The sequence below is a fragment of the Mytilus californianus genome, unplaced genomic scaffold (genome assembly GCF_021869535.1).
Source record: "Mytilus californianus isolate M0D057914Y unplaced genomic scaffold, xbMytCali1.0.p SCAF_8, whole genome shotgun sequence".
NCBI classification, from domain to species: domain Eukaryota; kingdom Metazoa; phylum Mollusca; class Bivalvia; order Mytilida; family Mytilidae; genus Mytilus; species Mytilus californianus.
The window spans coordinates 26,520,929-26,545,073 of NW_026262734.1; the positions used below are offsets into that span (position 1 = coordinate 26,520,929).

A 24,145-nucleotide genomic window follows, 5' to 3' on the forward strand; every position below is an offset into this window, starting at 1 on the left:
AATACAAAAATGTACAAATGATTTATAAATTGAGGGCATATATTGCCTGTTATTCAGATATGAAGTACCTTGAATGGTGTATCCAAAGTTCCGCTAATCAGTACGCTCTGATGTGTTAATAACGGTATATTTATCCCGCTCTCCATAAATGTGTGAAATTTAAATGAAAATAATTTTAAAAACGTGGATAGGAATGGGGGCCAAGAATAGGTGGTATGCGTCCTATCCAAATTTTAATTCACAAAACGGCCAAAAATTGAGAGAATGATGTGGCACATTTAAGAGAAATTATGTCAAGAATGAATAACAAATTCCGTTAATATAATAGAAAAACAAAGGATATGGGGTATCCATCCATGACACAAAATCAGTACATAATCAGAAAAAAACACCAAAAAAACATAGGAACAGCACTTTTATTCCTGTTCTTCATCTCAAAATCACACAGAGGCCTTCACCACGGAGCCAAAAACAAATTATCAGATTGTGTTTGATTTTGTGTGTGGTCCCTGGAGAGCGCGGTCTTTATGAAATTAATACTATACACATTGAACTGGCTCTGGAATATGTAGTTTTTATGCCATTTTTTATTTATATCAAATGGAGAATGGTGGGGTTCTTTTTATAAGAATCATATTCAGATTGAGCCATGACAAATACATGTAAAATAGATTATATTTTTTTTCTGTAATGAGATATAATAATTATTGTCGAGCTTTTTGGAACAAAATACTGACATCAAGGGCAAATGTCTTTTTCCCCAATAGCACACCCAAGCTCAATGATTTTAACTATTTAGACCATTTTGACTTCAGAATTGGTCGTCTATTTGTGTATTTCTATTGTAACGATGGCAGCAACTGGTACTTCACTGCCTTATATATAGAAAAAAAATAAAGCGAGACGATGGGGAATTTTCACAGCAAGTTTTATACTAAAATTAAGATCGTCAAAATAGACAAATTCATTCTCAAGATGCAAAAAGCTTCCATTGATATCCTGCTTAGAAACAAATAATATCATACAATGCAATATGAAATCTTTCAAATGAAACTTCTATTGTAGCAGTAATATTAATTGACTTGCTTATGCTATTACAATCTCCTAATCATCATTGCAGAAGACTTCATTGAATAGGCGTTATTCTTCCAATGATACCAATACATTCCTTCACCACTATTCTTTCCTCCTACCACATATAACCCATTCAAGTTAGAATATGTACATTTTTTATACCACCAAGCACCATGTTTATATATTCCACAATTATTTTTTTTATTAGCGTGTATCCATGGATCGTTGTCCTTGTCTTTGGTAGTAAACGCTTGACCATTATTGTATATCATGCTATCTCCTGTTATCAATGAAGAAATCAAACATTAGGCAAACTTCTATTAAAAGGGTTAGGCAAAACTGTAAAACTTACTTTAACTAACACTAAATAGTAATCTAGCAATGATTGAAATTCCAGAAGGATACAGAATTTTATTTTAAAGTTGTTGTTGGTTTGAAGTAATTTCTATGTATCACGGCGACCAATCTATTTTGGATTAAACAATCGACGGCTGGTTAAATACTGCGAGCTAGCACGTTTAACATTTGAAAAGCGTGTCCCTGTTGTATGAAGATAAAATATAGTTTTATTACATGAGCATATTTCTGTCTCGACATACATGTATTATAGACGTAACCAATCAATCGGTCAATCCACCATGTTTTCCTTCTTTACTAAAGATTAATATCCAGTAGCACATAATTTAGTAGAGGTTGCACTTTGTAAATACAGCTGTTTTACAAACCATTCCGCTTCGAGGAGATACTTAATATTCATAGATATTTTGTTTTGTTTGCCTACTGGTTCCATGTTCTATATGATATAGACACAACTGCGAAATGTTTCCAGTATAAATACAGTTGGATTACAGTCAAATTGAATTCTCAGAAAGACTCAAAGTACAGAGGGGAAGTACAAAACTTCAGTATAAATTTAAACTCCTAAAACTTCGAGGCATATAAATGTTAAAAATATTCCGCACATCAACTGACCTTTGCATAAATAGTACTTCATGTAAACTTTCATTCCCAGATATAATTTTTTACCAAACTTCAACGTACAAATGGCACAGTTTTAACCGTTAAAGGAGTTCATAATTATGTAATACTTGTTACATAACCTTTTTCCTAAAGACTTTCAACATAAGTTCAGTCATGATCAGTAAAGGAGGCTGGACATTTCTGCGTGTGCACTCTTTTTTCCCCTGTATTTTTTTAACCTAGATCTATCATCACTAGACATTTCTAACCATGTAATAGATATAAATGTATATTGTTGGCAATTCGGAAAACACTATTTAAATTATTATGGACTGCAGCTAACTTTCCATTCAGCTGCTATTGATACTTTTTAAGGAACTTACAGCAAAATAAAAGCTTATACGTCGTCATCTTCATTATCGTCAGTATTTCTTGCAGATGACAATGAAAAATTTGACATATATCATTTGCATAACATGAACATGATGTTCCTTTGCACCCGTCTTATGGTGTGTATATTTCCCAGATCATTAGCTATGCATTCTGTATTGACGTTGTTTCCGATTTGAATTGACGAAATATATGTATAACTGGTAAACTATTAAGCCATAAATTACTTAAAACGTTTACTATATTCATTCAAATATTCAGACATTTTGTTTTGAAGTTCGGCTGTATCTGTAGAATTCTAATAAATATCGGGATATCACATCCTAAATTTTACGGTAATGATGTTTATAAAGCACGTACATTATAATACGATACATGTAAACGTAAAGATCCTTTGATTAAACTTATTCTTAAAAGATATCATTTTAACACTGTTTTACGATATTGGACATGATTTTATTTGTACTAGTATCGATTTTGTTGTTTTTTTTGTGTGTGAAAAAATAGAATATAACTAGATATTGCTTTAATTTTATGATAGGTTATGGTCCTTGATCCTGACGATGTCATGTACTAACATGTTGATATTGCACAAGGTCATGCTTTTCTCAGACTGTTGATGACGTCTGTTTACTAGCTTTCAGTAACCGCGAGTACTTTTAGATCAGTACTTTGTGTTTCTTGTCTTTATATTAGTTGCGTTTGTGCTACATGCAAATTTGATTAGTCAAGCCATTTCTAATTGTTTTTTACAGCTTGGTCTTTTGTTGTGTTGCTACACCATTGTCCTAGTTAATGAGGGGTTTAATGCTCACAAACATGTTTGACCAAGTCTCATTGTGTATGCGTCTGTCTAAATTTGGGACCCTGTATTTCAGTGGTTGCTGTCTGTTATATCTGATTTGTAATCATCACATCAATGGTGATTTAGATCGACATCAAAATGTAAGACCCTAACATGGACTAGATCTTTTCGGGCTTCCATAGTTAGTTTCTATAATGCTATGTTTGCTTTTGCCTCTCGTTTTCTTATTCCAATTGTGGCATAGTCCAGGTCTTAAACAAGACCGACCAATTTGATTTCTAGTACAAATGTAACAAAACAATCAATTTAATAGAATGTTTAAAATTTTGAAAAAATCGGCACAAAAAACATTCCTCCGAACAAAACATTTATACTGACCATTTAGAACAAATAAATCAACGATACAATGAGCAAAATTGAGAAATGCATTGAGTGACAACTGTCCTAGATAACGACTTTAAAATAGTGGAAGCAACAGAATGATTAATTACACGAGATCATCCGTGTTGAACCAATGCACAAATATTGACTAAATGAATGTTTTTAATTGCTAATTTCTTCACAACGACAAATATTACACACATAAAATGTGGCACACACGGGAACTGTGTGTTCTAACTTTAATCAGAATGAAAAATCTGGTGGTGGTACATGTAGTAATATTGCTTGCAGATTCGATGAAAATGTGTTAAATTTCTTGTAAAATGTCAGTCTTAATAAAATTCTGAAATACTTAAACTAAACTTACTTGAATATTTTCCTCTTTTGTTAAATTATATATTTGATATATAAAACTATTTTCAAAGTACTATTTCAACCACCGAAAAAATGCGCAACAAATTTTATTTTTCATGTTAAAGATTTCTCGTACAATACGGTATCTGGGGGTACCCTGTAAAATAAAATTTAGAAAATCGAGACCATGGGAAGTTACGACAACAATCATTATTATTGTAAAATATAATGATTTTCCTATAATTTGCAAATAAAGGTAGCCATTTGTTATTCCGTTTGCTTAAACTCGTTAACTACACTACAAACCAGTAAAAGTCTGAAATGGCCTATATCTGTACTCGACTGTACTGATTTTTACTCGACCAGTCTGAATTGGTCTGAAATTTACTTGATAATACTCGACTGTAGTCTGAACCATACTTAACAGTCTGAACTTGTACTCGACCCTTACTCGACCAGTACTTAACCATTTTATACGCGTCTGAACCATGCTCGACCTATTCTGAACCATGCTCGACCTAGTCTGAACCATACTCGACCAAGTCTTAACCAACCTAGACCTATTTTTTTGTATCTATCTATTGTATTTCATCAATTTAGGAACTGTTTTTAACAACAGCTATTTCCCCTGGCTAGAAATTTGAACAACAATTTGAAATTAAAAATGTATTCAATATAGCATTGAAAACAAAATTTCACAATAAACATAATATAACTTCATCCCCATATTCATCAACACTTATATACATACATATATATCACCTTTAAAATAAAAATAAAACAAGCTGATCAAATAATCTCAAAACTGAATTCTGACAAATATTTTCAATGTTATTCAAAATTTTTGGAATGTTTCAGATATATTTTATGGTTACTGGACAATTTTCACCATTACCTTTAGCCTCGTATAGATTTATGGTGTCAGTTGAGTTTGGTTAATAATGCAGTGAACATTTTTTTATTAAAATATATATAAAATAGCATATAAAGCAACTTAATAAATTTAAAAAATGACACCTTTGTTTTGTTTAACCAAGAATTTAATATAATCATGATAATAGAACTTCCATAGTAATCCTGTGATAAAACTTTTAAAAAAGGAAATGTGTTCCAAAGTTACAGTAAAAATTTATTTCAATTAAATTTAAATAATTTTTGTCAAAATTAAACCATGGCATACAAGAAGCACTTTAATAAGGTTTAATTACCTTAGTACATGTGTGTTTTACAGGTAAAAAGAAAGCCCTATTTTTCTTAAACTCGTGTATAACTTATCTAGTGAATTCAAAAGGCCTTGCGATTTAAGTTTCACAGGATGTTGCAATTTTGAACGAATGTTATTTAGAATTTAATACTCTCTGACCAGGTGTGATCTTTTTCATGAGTTTGCCCCAAGCAGGAGGTATTACTTTATACTTCACCACTTATCAGAAGAACAATTTTATTAATTTCTTTAATTTTTATCTTTTGATATATATTGTATATAATATATCCCAAATTATAATAATAGATATATTTCTAAAATAAGGTTAAACAATTTCAGTGATTTTGTTGGCTGTAGTTACCTCAATAAAAAGATAATTATATAACTATTGTACATTTTTTGTATGTAACCATGAAACCTATGTAGTTTTTATTTAGGAATTTAGGAAAATTAATTTAAAAACAAAACACATGCCAAACAAGAAGCACCTTAATAAGGTTTAATTACCATCAGTGTAGGTGTGGTTTTTAGGTAAAAGAAAATCTTTTTTTAACAAAACACTAAAACTTTAAACTTAACATAATTAAATTATTATATAAGATAATTTGATTTAACTATCTCTATTCGATAAATCTGAGAATCATGTAAGAATGTAAAAATCTGTTTTTATAGTATATCTTTATTTTATTGTGGTTGTTGTCATGTCAGTTAAAAAGAAATTTATTTTAACAGTTAAAATTTAGAAAAAGTAGAGGTTATTTGTCCAAGTATGGTTCAGACTGGTCGAGTATTGTTCAGACCTTTGGTCGAGTATGGTTTAGACTGAAAAAATAGGTCGAGTACAGGTCGAGAATGGGTTAAGACTGTTTCAGACTGGTCGAGTAATAGTTCAGACTATTTTCAATGGCAAAGATAAGGGTCAAGTACAAATCAGTACAGTCGAGTATGGTTAAGACTGGGGTCGAGTAATGTCGAGTAAAATTAAGACCAATTCAGACTGGTCGAGTAAAAATCAGTACAGTCGAGTACAGATATAGGCCATTTCAGACTTTTACTGGTTTGTAGTGCTAGAGGCCTTTTTTAAACTGGGCACCCCGATATATATAGCTATATTAGCATATGAATTCGCATTCTTTTTCCTTTTTTAAATATTCTTGTAATTGTTATAAAATAAATCAAATGACATAGTAACAAACCTGATCTTGAACTGTATCAAATTTTTAGAAATTTACCTGTGACGTCACTTTTGTGGCGTTGATCCAGTCGTGCGAAATGCAGTTCGTGGTTCTGTTGTGTAGTTTTTGTGTGCTGTCCTATGTTGTTTTACGTGTTCGTTTTTATTCTGTGGTTAGCATGTCGAAATGTACTATTGTATTGTTTATTTGTGTATTTCTCTGTCCTGAATGTTTTTGCATTTATTTGTACTGTATTCCTGTCATGTAATGTTGTCATTTTAGTGTTATATTTAACATTGCCATAAAAGCGCGAGGTTTGGCTAGCCACAAAACCAGGTTCAACCCACCATTTTTTCTTAAAATGTCCTGTACCAAATCAGGAAAATGGCAGTTGTTATCTTATAGTATGTTTCTGTGTGTGTTGCATTGTCGTTTGTTTTTTGTTCACTTCAGTGTTTCTGTTGTTTCGTTGTTTTCCTCTTATAGTTGATGTGTGTTCCTCTTATAGTTGATGTGTTTCCCTCGGTTTTAGTTTGTAACCCGGATTTGTTTTCTCTCAATCTATTTATGACTTTTGAACAGCGGTATACATGGTATACATTGTACTACTGTTGCCTTTATTTAACGTTTCTTTTCTGATATTTTCATATTACAATTTTTTTTTAAAGCGAAATAGGGGACAGCAATTAATGCAATTTGAAATTCTTGGGTGGGGGCAGTTGATCGCGGACGGGATGTTTATTATTAAATCCATATCCTTAAATCGAATTGTGGAGGTCCTGAAATGCTCGAATCAAAATGTGGAGGTCCTGAAACAAGTATTTGAGGATATCATGAAATCGAATCAAGAAGATCCTAGTATATTTCAAGATATCTTGAAATTTCGAATAATGGAAGTGCTGAAGTATTTCAGGATATTTCAGGATATTCTGAAATCGAATTATAAAGATTCAGAAATATTTCAGGAGCGCCTAAAATACAATAATTTTGACAAATTACATGTTGTGTTAATTTACGCTGCGTTTGACAAGGTTTTATTTTTCTTCTGTTTTTTTTTTTTTGTTAGGCTAGAAAACTTATTTTCAAAATCCTCTAATATTTGGAATGCATTATTATCACGAAAATCGTTCTTGACAGTGTTTTCGCATGAAAACCAACAATTCAAGGTTCTTTCTCAATTTTTTTTTTTTTTTTTTGAAACAAAACAAAAAACGTATTTTAGTTAATGGAACGATACAATATCAAAGGCAAGGTATATGAACTCGTAAAATAACCAAAGATCGACGAGACATTGTACCGAAAATCTGTTGTCGAAACGAATAGAAACAATCAAATCCTGGATGAAATGTTTAATATTTAGCAATGAAACTGTAAATTTGAATTAAATACAGAATTAAGCCGAATTTGAGCCGTGTTATATCGTAACAGTATGCATTACTTTGGTGGAAAATAATGACACTGATTTTGTTCAAAATATTCAATGTTCATAGAGTCGGTGAGTATAGAAACATCTTGAATTAACTTTTATTTATTTCTGATTTCAGCATTCCCTGTCACTTAACATTACATTTGAAATGAACTTAGTTTTTCTTCTTCTTTTTGTTTTAAATTCTGATAAATTAGAGGCAACAGCAGTTTAACAATATAAATGATTAATTTTAACCAATGAGAACTCAGACTTAGGATCTACTACAGGCGTACAAAGTAAGAAATATTTGAAGTCCGACTTTAAGGCGGAAAACCAGAAATGATATCGCTTAGCAACGAAAAAGAAGAATATTCAAAGAGACATTTTGTGACAGGTAGTAATCGCATTGGTAGTCGAAACCTAAGATGTCCCTATTACAATTCCGATTGGGATATTTTGAAATTAACGCAACAAAAGAAAAAATCAAATACTTTATAGAGAATAGTTTGTCAAAGTTTCATGTCTGCTGCGACCTTTTATAGTTTAATTCTACGACTGAGCAATTCCAAGTCAAATCCTGCTTCACAAGTCCTCACTGAATCATTGTATGATAAAACACTGATTTTTTTCTGACTTCAATAAACTTATGTTTTGGATCAATAAATTTGATTTCATACGAGAATCAAAGTTACACAGCATTTTTTTATAGAATAAGGAGATAAGTATGGCTTCCAAATAGACAAAAAATCTCTATCCACTAGAGTGTAAATGAGGTTGATTTAAGCAACTATAAGTCACCGTCAACTATGAGCAAAACCAATATAGTATATTCGGCTATAAAAGGCCTGACATGACAAAATTTGAAAAAATTAAAACAAAAAACGAAAGGCCTATATGGCAAAACTCAAAACGAAAATCAAACATAACAGACAGCAATCAACGTAAACCACTGAATAACAGGCTCCTAACATGGGACAACCACATATAGAATGTCGTGGGGGTTAAAAATGTTTGTGAGTGCTTAACCTTCTTCCCCCAATATATGATAGGATAGTGGTGTAACAGCACAACGTAAGATTATACTGTGAAATCATTCGGAAATGGCTTGACTCCCCAGATTGTCTGGGTTTTTATTGTGTAAATATAGACATAGATATGTAGGCATGTTTCTGGACTTTTACAAATTTACAAGACTTTCCATGAGATTTAGTGCATCGTCTGCATCCTTCCAACTGAATACGATAAAGTTGTTAAACGATTGACTTTTAAATCTTGACGATTTCTCGATGCATTTGTAGGATTTGGGCTACACATTTAAGATTAATAGGATGGTTTTTGAAATTTTGAAAACAGGACAATAACTAAACTTATACTTTGGTAATAAAATTTCAAATAACGGAATTGAGCCAACACCGTGTTCAAACAATCGTGGAATTTTCTTATACCCGAAAGATAGAAGAGTTACGTTGCTTTGTTGGCATATTTGATTTTTTTAAACGTTCATTAAATATTTCAGGGCTGAAATGGAACCTCTTATAAGGCATACCCCCGGTGCATTACATTTGCGCGCATTGCCATTAAATTAGCGCGCAAAAATCATATCGTTTGCGCGCAGCTTTTGATTACATTTGCGCGCATTCTTTTAAAGGTTTACTCAGGTAAATGCTGGTAGATTATACTTATTTATTCATTAAACTACTATTTTCGAGCAGGATAATTCCGTTTTATTATGTAAAGTACTTAGTCCTAAAAATATATACAGATACAATGTAAAAACATAACAAATCTAAAGAACTGATTTTGTGAATACTTGAAGCCCACTGCGTTCAAAAAACACAAATATGCATGGATGTGTTGAATAAAATTGCTCATTGTAATTGTAATAAAATTATAGAATGATTACGGGCAGTTTGTAGTACGCCTGGACTGTTGATAGTAGTGATACTCAAAAACTTGGAGGAAATATGGAATCTAGGGAAAATCTTTGCAATTATTTAAGGCGGATCGCCATGAAATATCCCCTTACTTAAGTGTTCTGTTGATACAAAAAAGTAATAAGCTTTTGAAAAAACGGGCTTTCTCATTATCACTGCATATTTTCTTTTATAATTAGATATAAAAAATATATAATTTAGATTTACAAATATGTTCAAAATTCACACTAACTATAGTCATATTTATTATAAATTATCTTCATTTTTACCTGTGTTACCAGTAAAACTAATGCGCGCAAATGTAATCAAAAGCTGCACGTAAACGTCAGAAAATGCAAATATAATGCGCTCATACCCCCAGGGTTGATTATAGAATATGGTCATCCATTTGACTCCCATTACATCACTGTGACTTGAATATAAGTGTTTCTAACCACCTTTTGCAGTTCATTCAAAATTCTGAACCACTTGCAATTTGTTTTAACAAACAAACTGCTATACAAGTAAGAATTTGTTTACCAACTGCTGAGAAGAAACACGGTCAATTCATCAAAGTGTAAAGTGATACAATAAAGCATACTTAAAATCCATTAAGATTTGAATTCAACTTTATGTCTATTATGAAAGTGTCGCTAAAAATTTCTATATATATCCATATGTATAGAGTCGTTTGAAAGGTGAGAGGTAATATTTTATGAGCTACCAAAAAAAATGTCCAAACTAATATTTCATACTATAATTCTTTTAAAAAGTCTTCTATATTTATAAGAATCAGATACCAGTTTGAATCTTAGCGAAGGAAATTAAACCTTTCCCATGTTTCCCCAGAACCAATTGTAGTTTACCTAACCATTTGGAATTTTGTAAATTGAACTATCCCATTGAATAAATACAAAAGCTATTATTATACTTCACGATAGAATGACAATTTGTGAATGGTCAATACGAGGGAGTATTTTACTCTTTCCTATGGCTCAGCGAGAGATAATTTTTAAAATGTCACCCTCTCTCTTGAACACCAATCAACAATCGATATTTTGAAAGACAATGAATTGAATTTACATAAATGGTTTTAAAGACAATGCTCGAGTTCTATTGTTCGGTCTCAGGTCTTTTTCAAAGAATGTCAACATAAAATATACATTTCGCTTCACTTTTGTTATGAGTGTAAGTTTGTTATGTACATGGAGTCATAGTTAATAACTTTCAATTCAAAATTTAAAAGACAACAAAGACATCACATTGAGTATAATAAATTAAATAACACATAACCGAGAGGGTGACGGAGCAGATTGTGAGACCTCGAAAAAACTTTGTTATTTATATTTTGTTCTCTTTGGAGTTTATTCAATGGGAACTTTAAATTTCTCCTTGAAACCAATCATATATTGGTTAATTTATCTGAACAAAACTTTCACACTCAGTGCTTAAAATACATGTACCATCACTAAATAAGAACACATAAAACTGCATGTGATGTTGTATTTATTCAATATCCACCAATCTTATAATGGTGTATTTCCCATTTAGTAATAGTGGAAAAAACTTAAATCAAAGATTAAAACCTCAATATTATAAATATTTGACTTAGACATAAAAGGTTAAATAGGGATCGAATTTACGTACATAAAGAGTAAGTCTTTGTTCGATTGTTTTTTAATAGACAAGTAATTTAGAATAAGTAAAGCCTCCCCTTTTCTGGAGATAGAACACCTCGTTACAAATAACGTTGTTTTAGAAATTTATCCCTATATTACTATTGGAGACAGACCATGGATTCTTTAACTGTGTGATATCCCCATTTTGGACTGCTGGATTTGCTAAAAATTGCTCATAGAATGAGTTCAAACCATGCAAACAACTTAATCATAGTACTACTACGATAATTTTAATACCAATTATTTTACAGCAAAAATATTAAAAAATAGTGGAGATACAACACTATAATAATATTTTTCTCTGAACTAACTAGATGAATAAGCTAATGTATATGTGGAGATAGAACAGTGTAGTTCTGACAAAAACTCGTAGGGTGTAGAAATCTCGTATTATAGGCGATAGACCATTGCACTTGGATATCAAATATAAGCTACCTCCATTTTTATCAAAAGTGGACATATAACACTATACGATTCACACGACGATTTCAGTGCGCTACTACACTGTATACGGAAATGTTGACCGCGTTGGCAATTTGCTATATCAGCCTCAAGTTCCATAAGAAATGATCTATTTTATTGCAATATGAACTAGTTTTTACAACATCGTCTTAGATTTTCGATAATTTTTACGAATGTTTTGTTTTTCAATGTGTTCAATAACACTGATTATAAACATGAAAAAAGAAAATTTCTGATATAAAAGTTTGCTATGTTCCAATGGGAATTGGTTTCTTCCAAATTATTTATTTTTTGTTTTGAACCAATGAAAACATGAAAATGACGATGATTATATTAAGGTGCAAATTATTAGCCTAAAGCCTGTTCTTCATCCATTCAATATGGATTAATTGTAAAGTTTGCATTTGAAGCACATCTTTGTAATTCAGATGCTCTAGAAACTTTGACAGAAGTTTTCTTATGTCTATACTCAGATGTATAAGTTACACCGCTTTCATAACAAAAATGTAAGGTTCTTCGATTCTTATTGCATATAAATTTAACAAATTTATCAAATTGAAACTGGATATCATCTTTTTGAATTTCAAGAGGTAAATTCTAATAGGTTTGAGAAAAAAGATCAAATGGGAGATAGTTTTAATGAATATATCCACAGTGTTTAAAAATGTACTCAAATTTTTCTAGAGTTATTCCATCTATAATCGCATCGCATAGTGCATCTTTTGGTCTTAATATTTGCTTTATCATTTGAAATAAATATTCTCATGTATTACATGTTAAGTTGAGGGTGAAACGAGGTTAATATTTCACGATAAGTCATACTGGTCAAAGTAGAGGTGGTAAGTAAGTGTTTACTATATGTGAATGATAAAACGCACAATTATTCATAAAAATTGTGTCATCAGGTACAAAAATGGGCTGCTGTCCTTTTGCTAGTTTATAATTATTGATATCAATAGCTTCAGCAAAAAAGTTTATAAGTTCCAAATTATTAGATGGTCTATCAATAACATTGAAATATCTTGAATATAACAGATTAATTGTATAGTTTGCATTTGAAGCACATCTTTGTATTTCAAATGCTCTCGAAACTTTGTCTGAAGTTTTAAAACTTCTATACTCAGATGTTTTTATTACACCGCTTTCATAACAAAACTGTAATGTTGTGGACTCTTAATCCAGATTAATGCATTCTTTTCATTTTAGTTCTTTTGAACTAGGGTGTCCCCCCTCATACATGGCCTCTCTTGTTTTCTCTTATAATCCATTCTTAAAATTCATGCGACTAACATGGACTTTAAACTGATTATGAAAATACAGATGATGGTATTGTTCACCTGTTTTAATGTTTGGTCCATATAACAGGTGTAAATATGTAAAACGATTTACCTTCATATGTGTCTATGCATACACATACAATCAAAACACCTCTATTGTAAATTTGGTCCTTCCAGTTTTTTATTTAAATATCAAATCTTAAGATCAAATTGTCGTTGATGTAGTTTGTTTGCATGAAAAGTAAAACCCTACACAATTTTTGTGCAAAAATAAGTTTTTAAATGATGACTTAAGACAACAGATTACAAGAAGTACGCATTCTCATTTAGTGAACGTGGATTTACCGATGTGAAACTATCTCTACAACTGAGACCAAAGAAAAGCATGTTTCCAGAAGAAAGTATGCCCATAGGTCATAGCAGAAAAACCTAAGATGCAGTCAAAAACTTGAAAACGGCCACAGCATAAAGAAACTGCAGTTATAACAACGAAACGTCCAGGGGAGATGATAAGTTTATCAAAGCTCCAAGAAAAATAGACTGAAAAACAAAAGGAACTGAATGAAAAGATAGGGAAAGCTCTAGCAGCTTAAAATAAGATTCACAAGTTCCTTCTCTTACCTGAATCTGAAGGACATGACAGTGCTAGGAATGCAACTTCAACAGGCAAAATAAATTAAGTCGGTTTAACGGTTCTGTTTAGGCCCATTTGAATTTAATATTTATAAACCTCTATGCATTCGGCTCCAAATCTTTTTTACCCAAGCACACCTGCAAACGAGTACTTAAAAACGACATGAAATTTGCACTGAAATCGGTGTCCTGTGTAAATATTACTTACCAACATGCACTTATTTACCTAAAAGGATTATATGTCCTAATATTCATCATTAAAGTTGCCCTAGAATATGCCAGATTAGAAGTATGAAATTGTGTTATTTGTTCTGATAGTAAATGAGTAAAAAGACCAAATCATGAAAGGGAGGCAAAACGTTAACACGATCAATTTGCTTTTTCAGCGACTTAAAATGTTAATAGGCTCTCGTAGTAACCATAATGGGGAATTGGCCAATTTCAAAATGTTGGATAACGCATTACTTCTTTACACTGTAAATGCTACACATGTGAATGCAATTGGTTCACATACAGAAACAAATGTCTCTTTAATAAAGCATACGGCCATAATATTCTGGAATCCGCAACTATAAACCGTTAACGAATTACATTCAATAAGGTTGTTATCATGGCGGTTCCGGGTAATTCATTTTGAGATTGTTTTGGTAATTGCTATTCCATTTTAATAGAATATAACTCACCAGCATTCCCACTGTAGCCTGTAACAGTTAGTTTATAGTTTGTAGAAGCATCACCTACAGAGAATGTTGCATATCTTGCAAAAGCTTTGTTACCATTAAAATCGGATATGTCTACTCTTAGTTCGTAGTGTCCCTGCTTAGTCATTGTATGTATCTTTTGGTTACCTAAAAAAGAATACCAAATGAGATTTAAGAATTGATTGCAACATATACGATGGACATCTTTTGAACTAAAAAGTAAGAAACATTACAACATAGTAAGGCTTGGTTCATATATTTGTTTTTGATTTTTTTAGTACAAATGCCATTAAACTTCTTCGAGTCCTTGATTTGGTCTTTCACCTTTTTTTATTTGAATGCCACTGATATATCTTATTTATTTTGGAAAGCACGTCTGGCAAACCGAACAATAAGCTTGGTCTTTGTTGATTTTTTTATACTTAAACAATACACGAAAACATCGTCGACAGACCGCAATCAACGACAATCACTGATTTGCAAATTCTCGGATAAGAACAGACACATAAAAATGTGTCGTGGTTGAACTGAGAGCACTTAACCCTCCCATCACCTAGGATAGTAGTATGAACGCATAATAAGACAAGCACAACATAAAAAGACAATCAATATAGCATGTAAAAAGGGCTTAGCTTATTATGTCGAAACTAAGCTAATAGCAACTAATAGAAAACGAAAGACACAAAGACCTCAGCCGAAAGTACTTCCAGCTATTGAATGCTAGTTTGAAGTACAATTTCAACTAATGAATAAACAATGCTTCACCAGACTATAATAGTATTACAATCATCAATCTTTTTTTCTTTTTAAGTTGAACATATTCCCTCACATGTTTTTACCTTTGATTGTCTACGTTTGATAAGTCCTTCTCGTTCTTGTAAGTGATTTTGACGCCATATATTTTTAATGGCGACTTACTCTTTAGTACACATATCATTTCTTATTTTTATGACATGTAGAACACCATCATTTCTAATGACATTTTTCGAAGTATTTTAGATTTTTTATCTAACGTCACTTACTACACATAAAATGAAGACTTTGAAGTAATTTAACTGGTGACATGTGCGCATCAAAACTATTATCGTTTTTGTCTTTTTGTGGCCGTTCATATATCCAAAGAATTATTTTCGTTTCTATTTTCATTGGGGTTGGCCTTATGTTAATCTTTAGAATTTCGATTTATAGATGTCCCTTTAGGTTAGAGGGTATTCGTTTACTACTTTTCTGTACAAAAAACGCCGACGTTCTCTTAAAGAATAGGACGCCATAAAAATGTTGTTGATGAAATTTAGTTAAAGCATGGCAATACGAATACAATAACTTGGTGATTCACTGACGTAAAATGCAACATTTGAAGAAGTTCGGAAATGGACGAATAACATCACTCCAAGATGTATACAAAGTGCTGATCCAGATGGTTAATTCTCACTGTCAGATGCGATTAATACTATTTATACTACTAAAATATTAAGGTCCAATGTGTTAGCCGGCATGACGGAAACAGGACGAATTAAAGAATTCAACTTTATGTAAAACTAAAATAGGACAATGGTGTTGAATAAAAATTACACCATTCCAGACCCTTTTGTTTTCCACAATTGTGTATGTCACATGTAGTTTCATATTACACCATTCCAGACCCTTTTGTTTTCCACAATTGTGTTTGTAACATGTAGTGTCCAGTTGTAGTAAGAAACCTTGACGGGTTCAAACAGAAAGATTTTGAAAGCAGAGAAAAGTGTGTACCTTATAATCAATATGACTTTATCAGATGACAATACGAATACTAAACATCCAGGCTAAAAATAAGGCGTAGGTACTTTCCAATTTATTAGCCGGCATGACGTAAAAACCACCAATAAAAGAATTCAACTTTATATATAACTAATATAGGACAGTGATGATGATTAAAAATTACACCATTCCAGGCCCTTTTGTTTTCCACATATATAATACTACTGATAATTAATAAGTTCCGGGTCGATTCCGATACCGATACCAATATTATATGTCACATGTAGTTTCCGGTTGTAGTAAGAAAACCTGGACGGGTTCAAACAGAAAGATTTTAAAAGCAGAGTAAACTGTGCACCTTATAATCAGCATGACTTTTTCATATGACAATACAAATACTAAACATCCAGGCTAAATATAAGGCGTAGGTACTTTCTAATTTGTTAGCCGACATGACGTAAAAACGACGAATCAAAGAATTTATCCGAATCATTCAAGCGTGAGTTGTAAGTCAAGTTAATTGCATGGGGCAGTTTTTCTGTCCAAGATATATACACTGATGAAGTTATATCGGAACATGATGTATTGTACCTTTGATATAAACCCAAACTTTTATTATTTTTAAAACGCTAAATCATGTCTGAAGATGTACATATAGTTCAAAGTGCGTTTTCTGATATTCGATGTATTCTCTAGATTATATGCCCGTATCCATGTAGTCAAACCTACACGGGGTTCGGATCTTTCCGTGTCCTGATTTGGACAACAGTTGTTATATTTCGTTTGTCACTTAAATTCGTGGATTAAGCCATCCACGAAAACCACGAAAATTGGTACCCCACGAATAAAAGTACTTTCACATTATGAACGTTTTCGTTAAAACTGAAATTTTTTTGATTTGAAGCTATAGATCATAATGGTCCAAGAAATATTGCACTCAAAGAAAAAAATAAACACATATTTTCACCGTTTATTAAGGTTGCTATAATTGAAATTAATATTACGGCAGATGTAATGTCTCTAACGTTCTGATCCTACAGAGTTGCTACCTAATACCAATATTTAAGCCAACATTTAATTATAAATACTGATGTTCAAACGATGTTATCTGGTAGATTTATAATACATTTTGATTTTTTATTCGAAGGGGAAAAAAAAGTGGCGTTATCATACCTTCTTTTACCCTACATATAGATCCGGATGATTTATTAGAGAAATAGAATTGAACATTTTTAACAAATGAATGCTATTTGTACGGAATTCATTGATGTGTTACCCTAGACTTTCACTCAGAAATTAAGGATTATCAATTCCTTCTGATTTATTTTGTTAGTGAGAGAGCAAATAATTTAGTGTACACAGCTAAAGACTAAGTAATATGAAACATGTAGTACTGCCATGCACATTAAAACTTATGATATAACTCATGCCAAGTCACAGCCCTTTAACCAATCAATCTTTGATCCCACCTTTCCTTTACAATCAACTGTTTAAAACTGATTGTTTTTGTTATACCACAAGGAATTAAGAGTTAATACTGTTTTAAATATGCAAAAATACTGAAATTTGAATATTTTTTTTTCTATATGAATGTATATTTGTATGATAATTGTATAATATCATAAGTGTTATTGTGCATGGCAGTACTACATGTTTCATATTACTTAGTCTTTAGCTGTGTACACTAAATTATTTGGAACACGTTACTGTATATCCGAATACGAATGTCGAAATTCTAAAATGATAAGTCATGCTTAGTTTTAAAAGATTGAAAACATATCTACCTAACCAATATTCCGCTTCCAAATCTCCAAATCCATTTTTATACGTTTCCCATTCTCTGTAAAAATCTGTCTTCCCGTTTAATCTTCTCTGAAACACCTAATAAAATATAACATTAGGAAAACAGTAAAATCGTCTTTTTAATATAATGTAGATGATTAACAAAGAACATGCGTGTCTCGAAACTGTTCTCAGAAGAATGAAACTGTTAGTAAGACAGTGCAGATTTAAGAAACATAATTTTTGTTGTTGGTGGTAAACATTTTTTTTACAATTTACAAAATCTGCAATATACAACTAAATAGCATTTATATTTGTAATCCCATTACACTTTTTTTGTCTATCAAAGGAGACATAACACATGGGTACACACATTTTTACCTGATTAACTTATTGCTACCCTGCATGTTCACTAAATACATTTAAAAGAATGATTGCATGCATTCGACGGCTAATGTTGTATAAATGTTTTCAATGTATATACTAAGTTAAATAATTTGGTTGCAGTTTTTTACAAAGAAGTCGTCAATGTTGCGAATGTGAAAAACAAACAAAAAAGGTCAATAAAATTTCCTACTTTTGTAATTATAAATAAAGATCATATATGTACATTTCTTCACTATTTCCTTATCTCATGACTAGTGTGTATTTTGATTTCGGTTTATATCAATATCTAGTAAACGTTATACGACAAGTATTCTTTTCATCTGACAACTATTCTTACCATTTATAACGTATTGAAAGTAGTATTGAGTTATAACAAACAATGACCGAATGTTTGTCGAAATGTCTTAAAATGTAGTTTGTATCATGCTATTTTCAAATATAAAATTCATTGAATATAATATATGTCACTGAGCTTGTTTTCAAATTGAAACATTTGGAGTGTGCGGAGAAGCCCGTTATTATATGAATAGCTTGAATGAATGAATTATTGATTGATTGATTGATTGGCGTAACATGCCGATTTTAGGCACTGTTGGCTATTTCGTGGCGGCCAATTTTTTTATTGGTGGAGGAAGTCGGAGTGCCCGGAAAGAACCTCCGACATTCGGTAGGAAAACTGACAATCTTAGTCAATTGAGATTGAAGTAGAACGCACCTGACACATGCGGGACTCGAACTCACAACCCCAGTGGTAACAGGCTAATGATATAAAAGATGATATACTTAGACCACTTGGCCACCTCTCATTATAGTTCACTATTCAATAACAATAGATGCAGAAATATATAAAAAAAAAATATTTTAGTTACAGCATTATGTTCTTTAATACCTTGAGCTAATGTGAATGTATATTGTGAAAAATGATCCAATATTCTACATGAATATATCATTGTTCATGTATAGGTATACCTCCCAAAAACCCAAATCGTTTCAGGTTAAAAAATATATAAATTATATTGACTTTAGCTTATAAATGATATCACAAATGTCTTATCAAACGTTTTAATCGTCAACAAAGGAACTAACTCATAAATAGGTGATTGGAACTGCTTCGACAGAAATTTTATAGATCGAAATGGCACAAATAAGACACAAACCAGTTTATACAATGCCTCATCACATTATTCAAATTCAGTATAATTATGGTTCCGAGAAAACTTCTTTGTAGCAATAAATAGCCAATTTGCCAATTATCGAATGGATTTGATTTTGTTATTATGCACGTTTCACACGAGTTGTTTTCCTTTGCCAATTATAGACTGGCTTAAAGCGGACAAAATTGGCAAATGTCGTGTTTAATGTACAACATGCCTTTAACTGATTTGTCCATGCAAAGGTATACAAACTTGCATTACCTTTATTGTTGCTTTAGAAAATAACTCAAATCGGGATCAGCTTTCATATTCACTAAATACATACAATGTATATTCTCGTTTCGATATGTTATTGCCACCGGATGTAATATATCATCATAATTTAACTAAATATATATCTCTATTTAATTTGAAAAAAAATCTCAATAGAATTGATTACCGTCCATCCGCCGTTGTCGGTTTCAAAGTCACAATACACTTCAAACCCAGGCTCTAAATTTTTGGGATATATCTTATAGATTCCGTTTCCTTTATGTAATTTGACATCTTTGCAATCAATTGGACGTTGATTGGGCTCTTCTGTTTTTTCTGGAAATAAAAGCAATAATTTTATAAGAGTTTTTTTTTCACTTTCGAAAAATATCAACTATCTACTTTCATCCCGGTACATATTGATAAAAAAGTTGCTGTCAGTATAGTCGCGAAACGACCGTACCCCTCAGACATTTTGAACAAGGACAACCTCGGGTATAAGTGTTCGGAATATCAACATAATTTACCTTACTTAGTAATTTTAAGAATTGATCTGATTAGAGTGTAATTCAAAAATTGATCATTAACCAAGTCAATGATAGTACATTTAGTAACAATCCTATACTTATATGTTTAAGAGGACAAAACTATTTATATTTTTTGTAATTAGCTGACGTTACGTTGAAAAATTAAAGAATTGTATTACAATACAACGCCATACAGTTTTAAAAACCAGAGTTAACATAGAAGATAAGATTACATTTGCATTATGACATGCTTCTATTTCGTCGTACAGTTGTTTTATGCTATTATTCCTAAAGACAGTCATTAATGTCGATTTACGTTAATCTTTATCCGGGATATTAACCAATAAAACCATTCATTTGAATGTTTTCGTAACCGGAAATATATTATTCTACAATTTAGTACTTATCAACATCTATAATGGTATTGTTTCAAGTCGCACAACAAATCTACTGAGTTAAACCATTTTCAACTGTTTTTTTTTTTACATTTTGTTCCTGTGTTGTGCTGTTTCATCACTGTCCTAGGTAAGGAGAGGGTTGAGCGCTCACAAACATGTTCATAACTGTGTTTAAAGTTATTGCTAATGGCTGATATTTTTGTTCGAGCATATTGTTTTTCTTAAATTGTTTAACATTTCATACCGATATAACATGTTACTTTTATTATTATTCCCTTAGTTTATTTATTTTGTATTTACATTGTATCATAGGTCAAATTTATTTGTTCAGTGTTTGTTCACTGGTGTTAATATGTCCTTTGATTGAGTAAAGCTATTTCAGGTGATATTTTATAGTGTGTCTTTCTATGTTGTGATGTTACACTTTTGTTTCGGAAAAAGGGTGAAGGTTTGGTACCATTAAAACGTTTTAACCCGCTGCATTTGTTTGCACCTGTCCTAAGTCAGGAATCTGATGTTCAGTAGTTGTCGTTTGTTGATGTGGTTCATAAGTGATTCTCGTTTCTCGTTTTTTATATAGATTAGACCGTTGGTTTTCCCGTTTGAATGGTGTTACACTAGTAATTTTTAGGGCCCTTATAGCTTTCTGTTCGATGTGAGCCAAGGCTCCGTGTTGAAGACCGTACTGTGACCTATAATGGTTTACTTTTATAAATTTTGACTTGGATGGAGAGTTGTCTCATTGGCACTCATACCACATCTTCTTATATCTATCATCCCCACCACATTCTGTATGTACCTGTCCAAAGTCTGTTTTGGTCATTGTTGTGGCATAAATTAAACCATTGGTTTCCTCGCTTTATTTGGTTCACCTTTTTTTCGTATTAGGGCCCGTTATAGCTGAATATAAGGTTTGGATTTTGCTCATTGTTGAAGGCTAATGGTGATATCTACGTCATTTAGACTTTTGTGGATAGTTCTTTCGTTTGTATCACACCACTTCTCCTATGAAGTTTGCCTGATGTGAATAAACATAGGTCGCCGAGAATAGATGCACAGTTTTTTTTCAATAGAATACTGGTTGATTGTTTAACAACGCATTAACTAACCCTAGCAAATATGTTGCCAGTTTTAGAGATAATTTTATTTGATACAGAATATATTTTTTGAAATTATGATTGATGGCTTCTTAAAACAAAATGTTTGTATCTTTTCATCATTGAGCAAATTTTAACTACAAATTCTTATCTGAGTAAGGACATTACATTACGGTTTCAACTGCAAAAACCCATAATTTATCTTAGAGGTTTTCAGATTTTTTTATTTTTTTTGAGGGGGCGGTCTTTTCTTTTCTTTTTTTTGTTGGTTTTTCTTTCCAATTTTTTATTCTCCCATATGATTTATGCGATTGACTTCGATTTTTTGTCCCGATCCTTCTTGATTAGTCTAATAAGCACAATAAATTCGAAAATGCCTTATGTAACCGATTTATGATTATACGTGGAGTTACCAAACGAAGGATACGATACCAAAGGTGCAATTTAGACAAACATATATAAGTAGTTTAAAACTTACATGTACTTTTAAAAAAAAATATTTATCATGCATATTCTTTGTTCAAATCAATGTTTCCAATATACCTGAATTTTTCATTGGCAGTCCAAATTGCTTCCGTAACACTATATCTCTAAGTTGTATTAAATTGTTAATTTAATATCAATTAAGAATATGCATGAAATATTTTCCACTGGAAATTAAGCAAGCAAACACCGATCAATCAACTGAATGCTGAATGTAGTGTTAAATAAATAATTTGTATGACATGTTTAATGGCATGAGGTTTAGGGTTCATAAATATCCGAAGATGGAGAAATTACATGTGACAGGGTAATTATTCTATTTTTATATTAACCCCCTTTCTTCATTTTGAAACAAGCATGAAAAATGAAATATTGATTGGCCATTGTCGGTCATTCGCACATATTTATCAAAATTTACCACCGCATAGAATTTTGACGAACTTTTGCACCTTTCCAAATGATTTGTGTGTACGTTGTGCTATCTGCAACTCCTTTTGTTTTTTATCCAAATCACTGTGAGGTTTCCCGTAAAAAATAAAAATAAACTCTCGCATAGGCGAGTACCAATTTTGGATCCACATTTCTTCCTCAACCCTTTTAACAATGATTCATTAAAAATTTCTCAGAATTTTAATCATATACTGACATGATGCACATCATATTATGTTTAAAGATTCAAATAATTGTTATTATGATAATTCACATCCTATTTTATTTCTTTAATGAATTATTCCTTTGTTTTCTTTATAATATCTTGGACATTGCTTTGGACGACCCGTTTTGATATCACTTGTGAGCTTAACTCGCTGGACCTGGATACTACACATCTCTTTTTATTCATATAAAATGTAAGTGTGTCCTATGATTTGGACGCGTGTACTTGAGTGTTCAGTGAGTGTGAATGAACTGTGACCTTTAATCGACACAACAAAATGTAATAGAATGCTTTAGGGAAAAACACCTTGTTGATAAATGTATATTTCTTACCGTTTTCTTCAGCTATATTGCCCACCATTTCATTAATGTAATCAGTTAACTGGTCAGTCAAGTTCCTTTCAAAATTGGCAATTTGTGATTTCAAATTTACTTCCAGCTCTTTCATTTTTGCTTCAAATGCATCACTTATAAACAGCTTAGATTTCACAGTCTCCTCTATATTCTTCATTTTCGTTTCAAGTGCATCACTTACAAACTGCTTAGATTTCACAGTCTCTTCTATATTTTTCATTTTTGCTACAAGCGCATCACTTACAAACTGCTTAGATTTCACAGTCTCTTCTATATTTTTCATTTTTGCTTCAATAGCATCACTTACAAACTGCTTAACACGTTCGTTTGCTTTCGACATGTCCAAGGTGGCAATTAATGGAGCATTTTGATTATCAAGTAACCGAACCTGTACATCCTCATTAGAGTTCGATGTGGCCGTTGAAGCCAGCACAAGCAAAGTGAGTCCATAAATCAAAATGTTGAACATCATTATTTCTTCTTGGTTAAATAATTGCATGTGGCACGTATGACTGAATTCCCAGCATTGACAATGTCTAATTCTTAATATTACATTTCTTCTCAGATATTGTTGTAAGAATGCCAATTACTTTGTTTTTCATGTTTCATAGCATAATAAAAGCCATCTGCCTTTTTCAATAGAATGTCTACTTTCTCAGCGATAGATACTTGTGATATGCATGCAGTTTATGTTACGTTCTAACGTCGTAATTATGAGTCAGAAAAGTAAATTATTTATTAAAGTTTCCCTTTCCTCTTTCATGAATATTTGGAATTAAATGATGGTAATAATGATACTAAATACTTTATTTAAAGAGGGTAACATCAGTTAGTACAGTACTAATCTTCCCTGAGGCCCTCTGAATAACTCAAAATATAATATGATATATACATATACATTAAT

General features: G+C 31.7%; 1 protein-coding gene across 1 annotated transcript; it reads right to left on the reverse strand.

Moving 5' to 3' along the window:
- Window positions 1–921: 921 nt before the first annotated feature.
- LOC127712705 (ficolin-2-like) lies at window positions 922–23,918 on the reverse strand. The gene is made up of 5 exons (XM_052219305.1): window positions 23,221–23,918; window positions 19,916–20,064; window positions 17,938–18,034; window positions 14,399–14,563; window positions 922–1,354 (listed from the first exon to the last, which is right to left on the reverse strand). Exons 1-5 carry the CDS (start codon window positions 23,738–23,740, stop codon window positions 1,095–1,097), a joined length of 1,191 nt encoding a protein of 396 aa, XP_052075265.1. The 5' UTR covers window positions 23,741–23,918; the 3' UTR covers window positions 922–1,094.
- Between the last annotated feature and the right edge of the window lie 227 nt (window positions 23,919–24,145).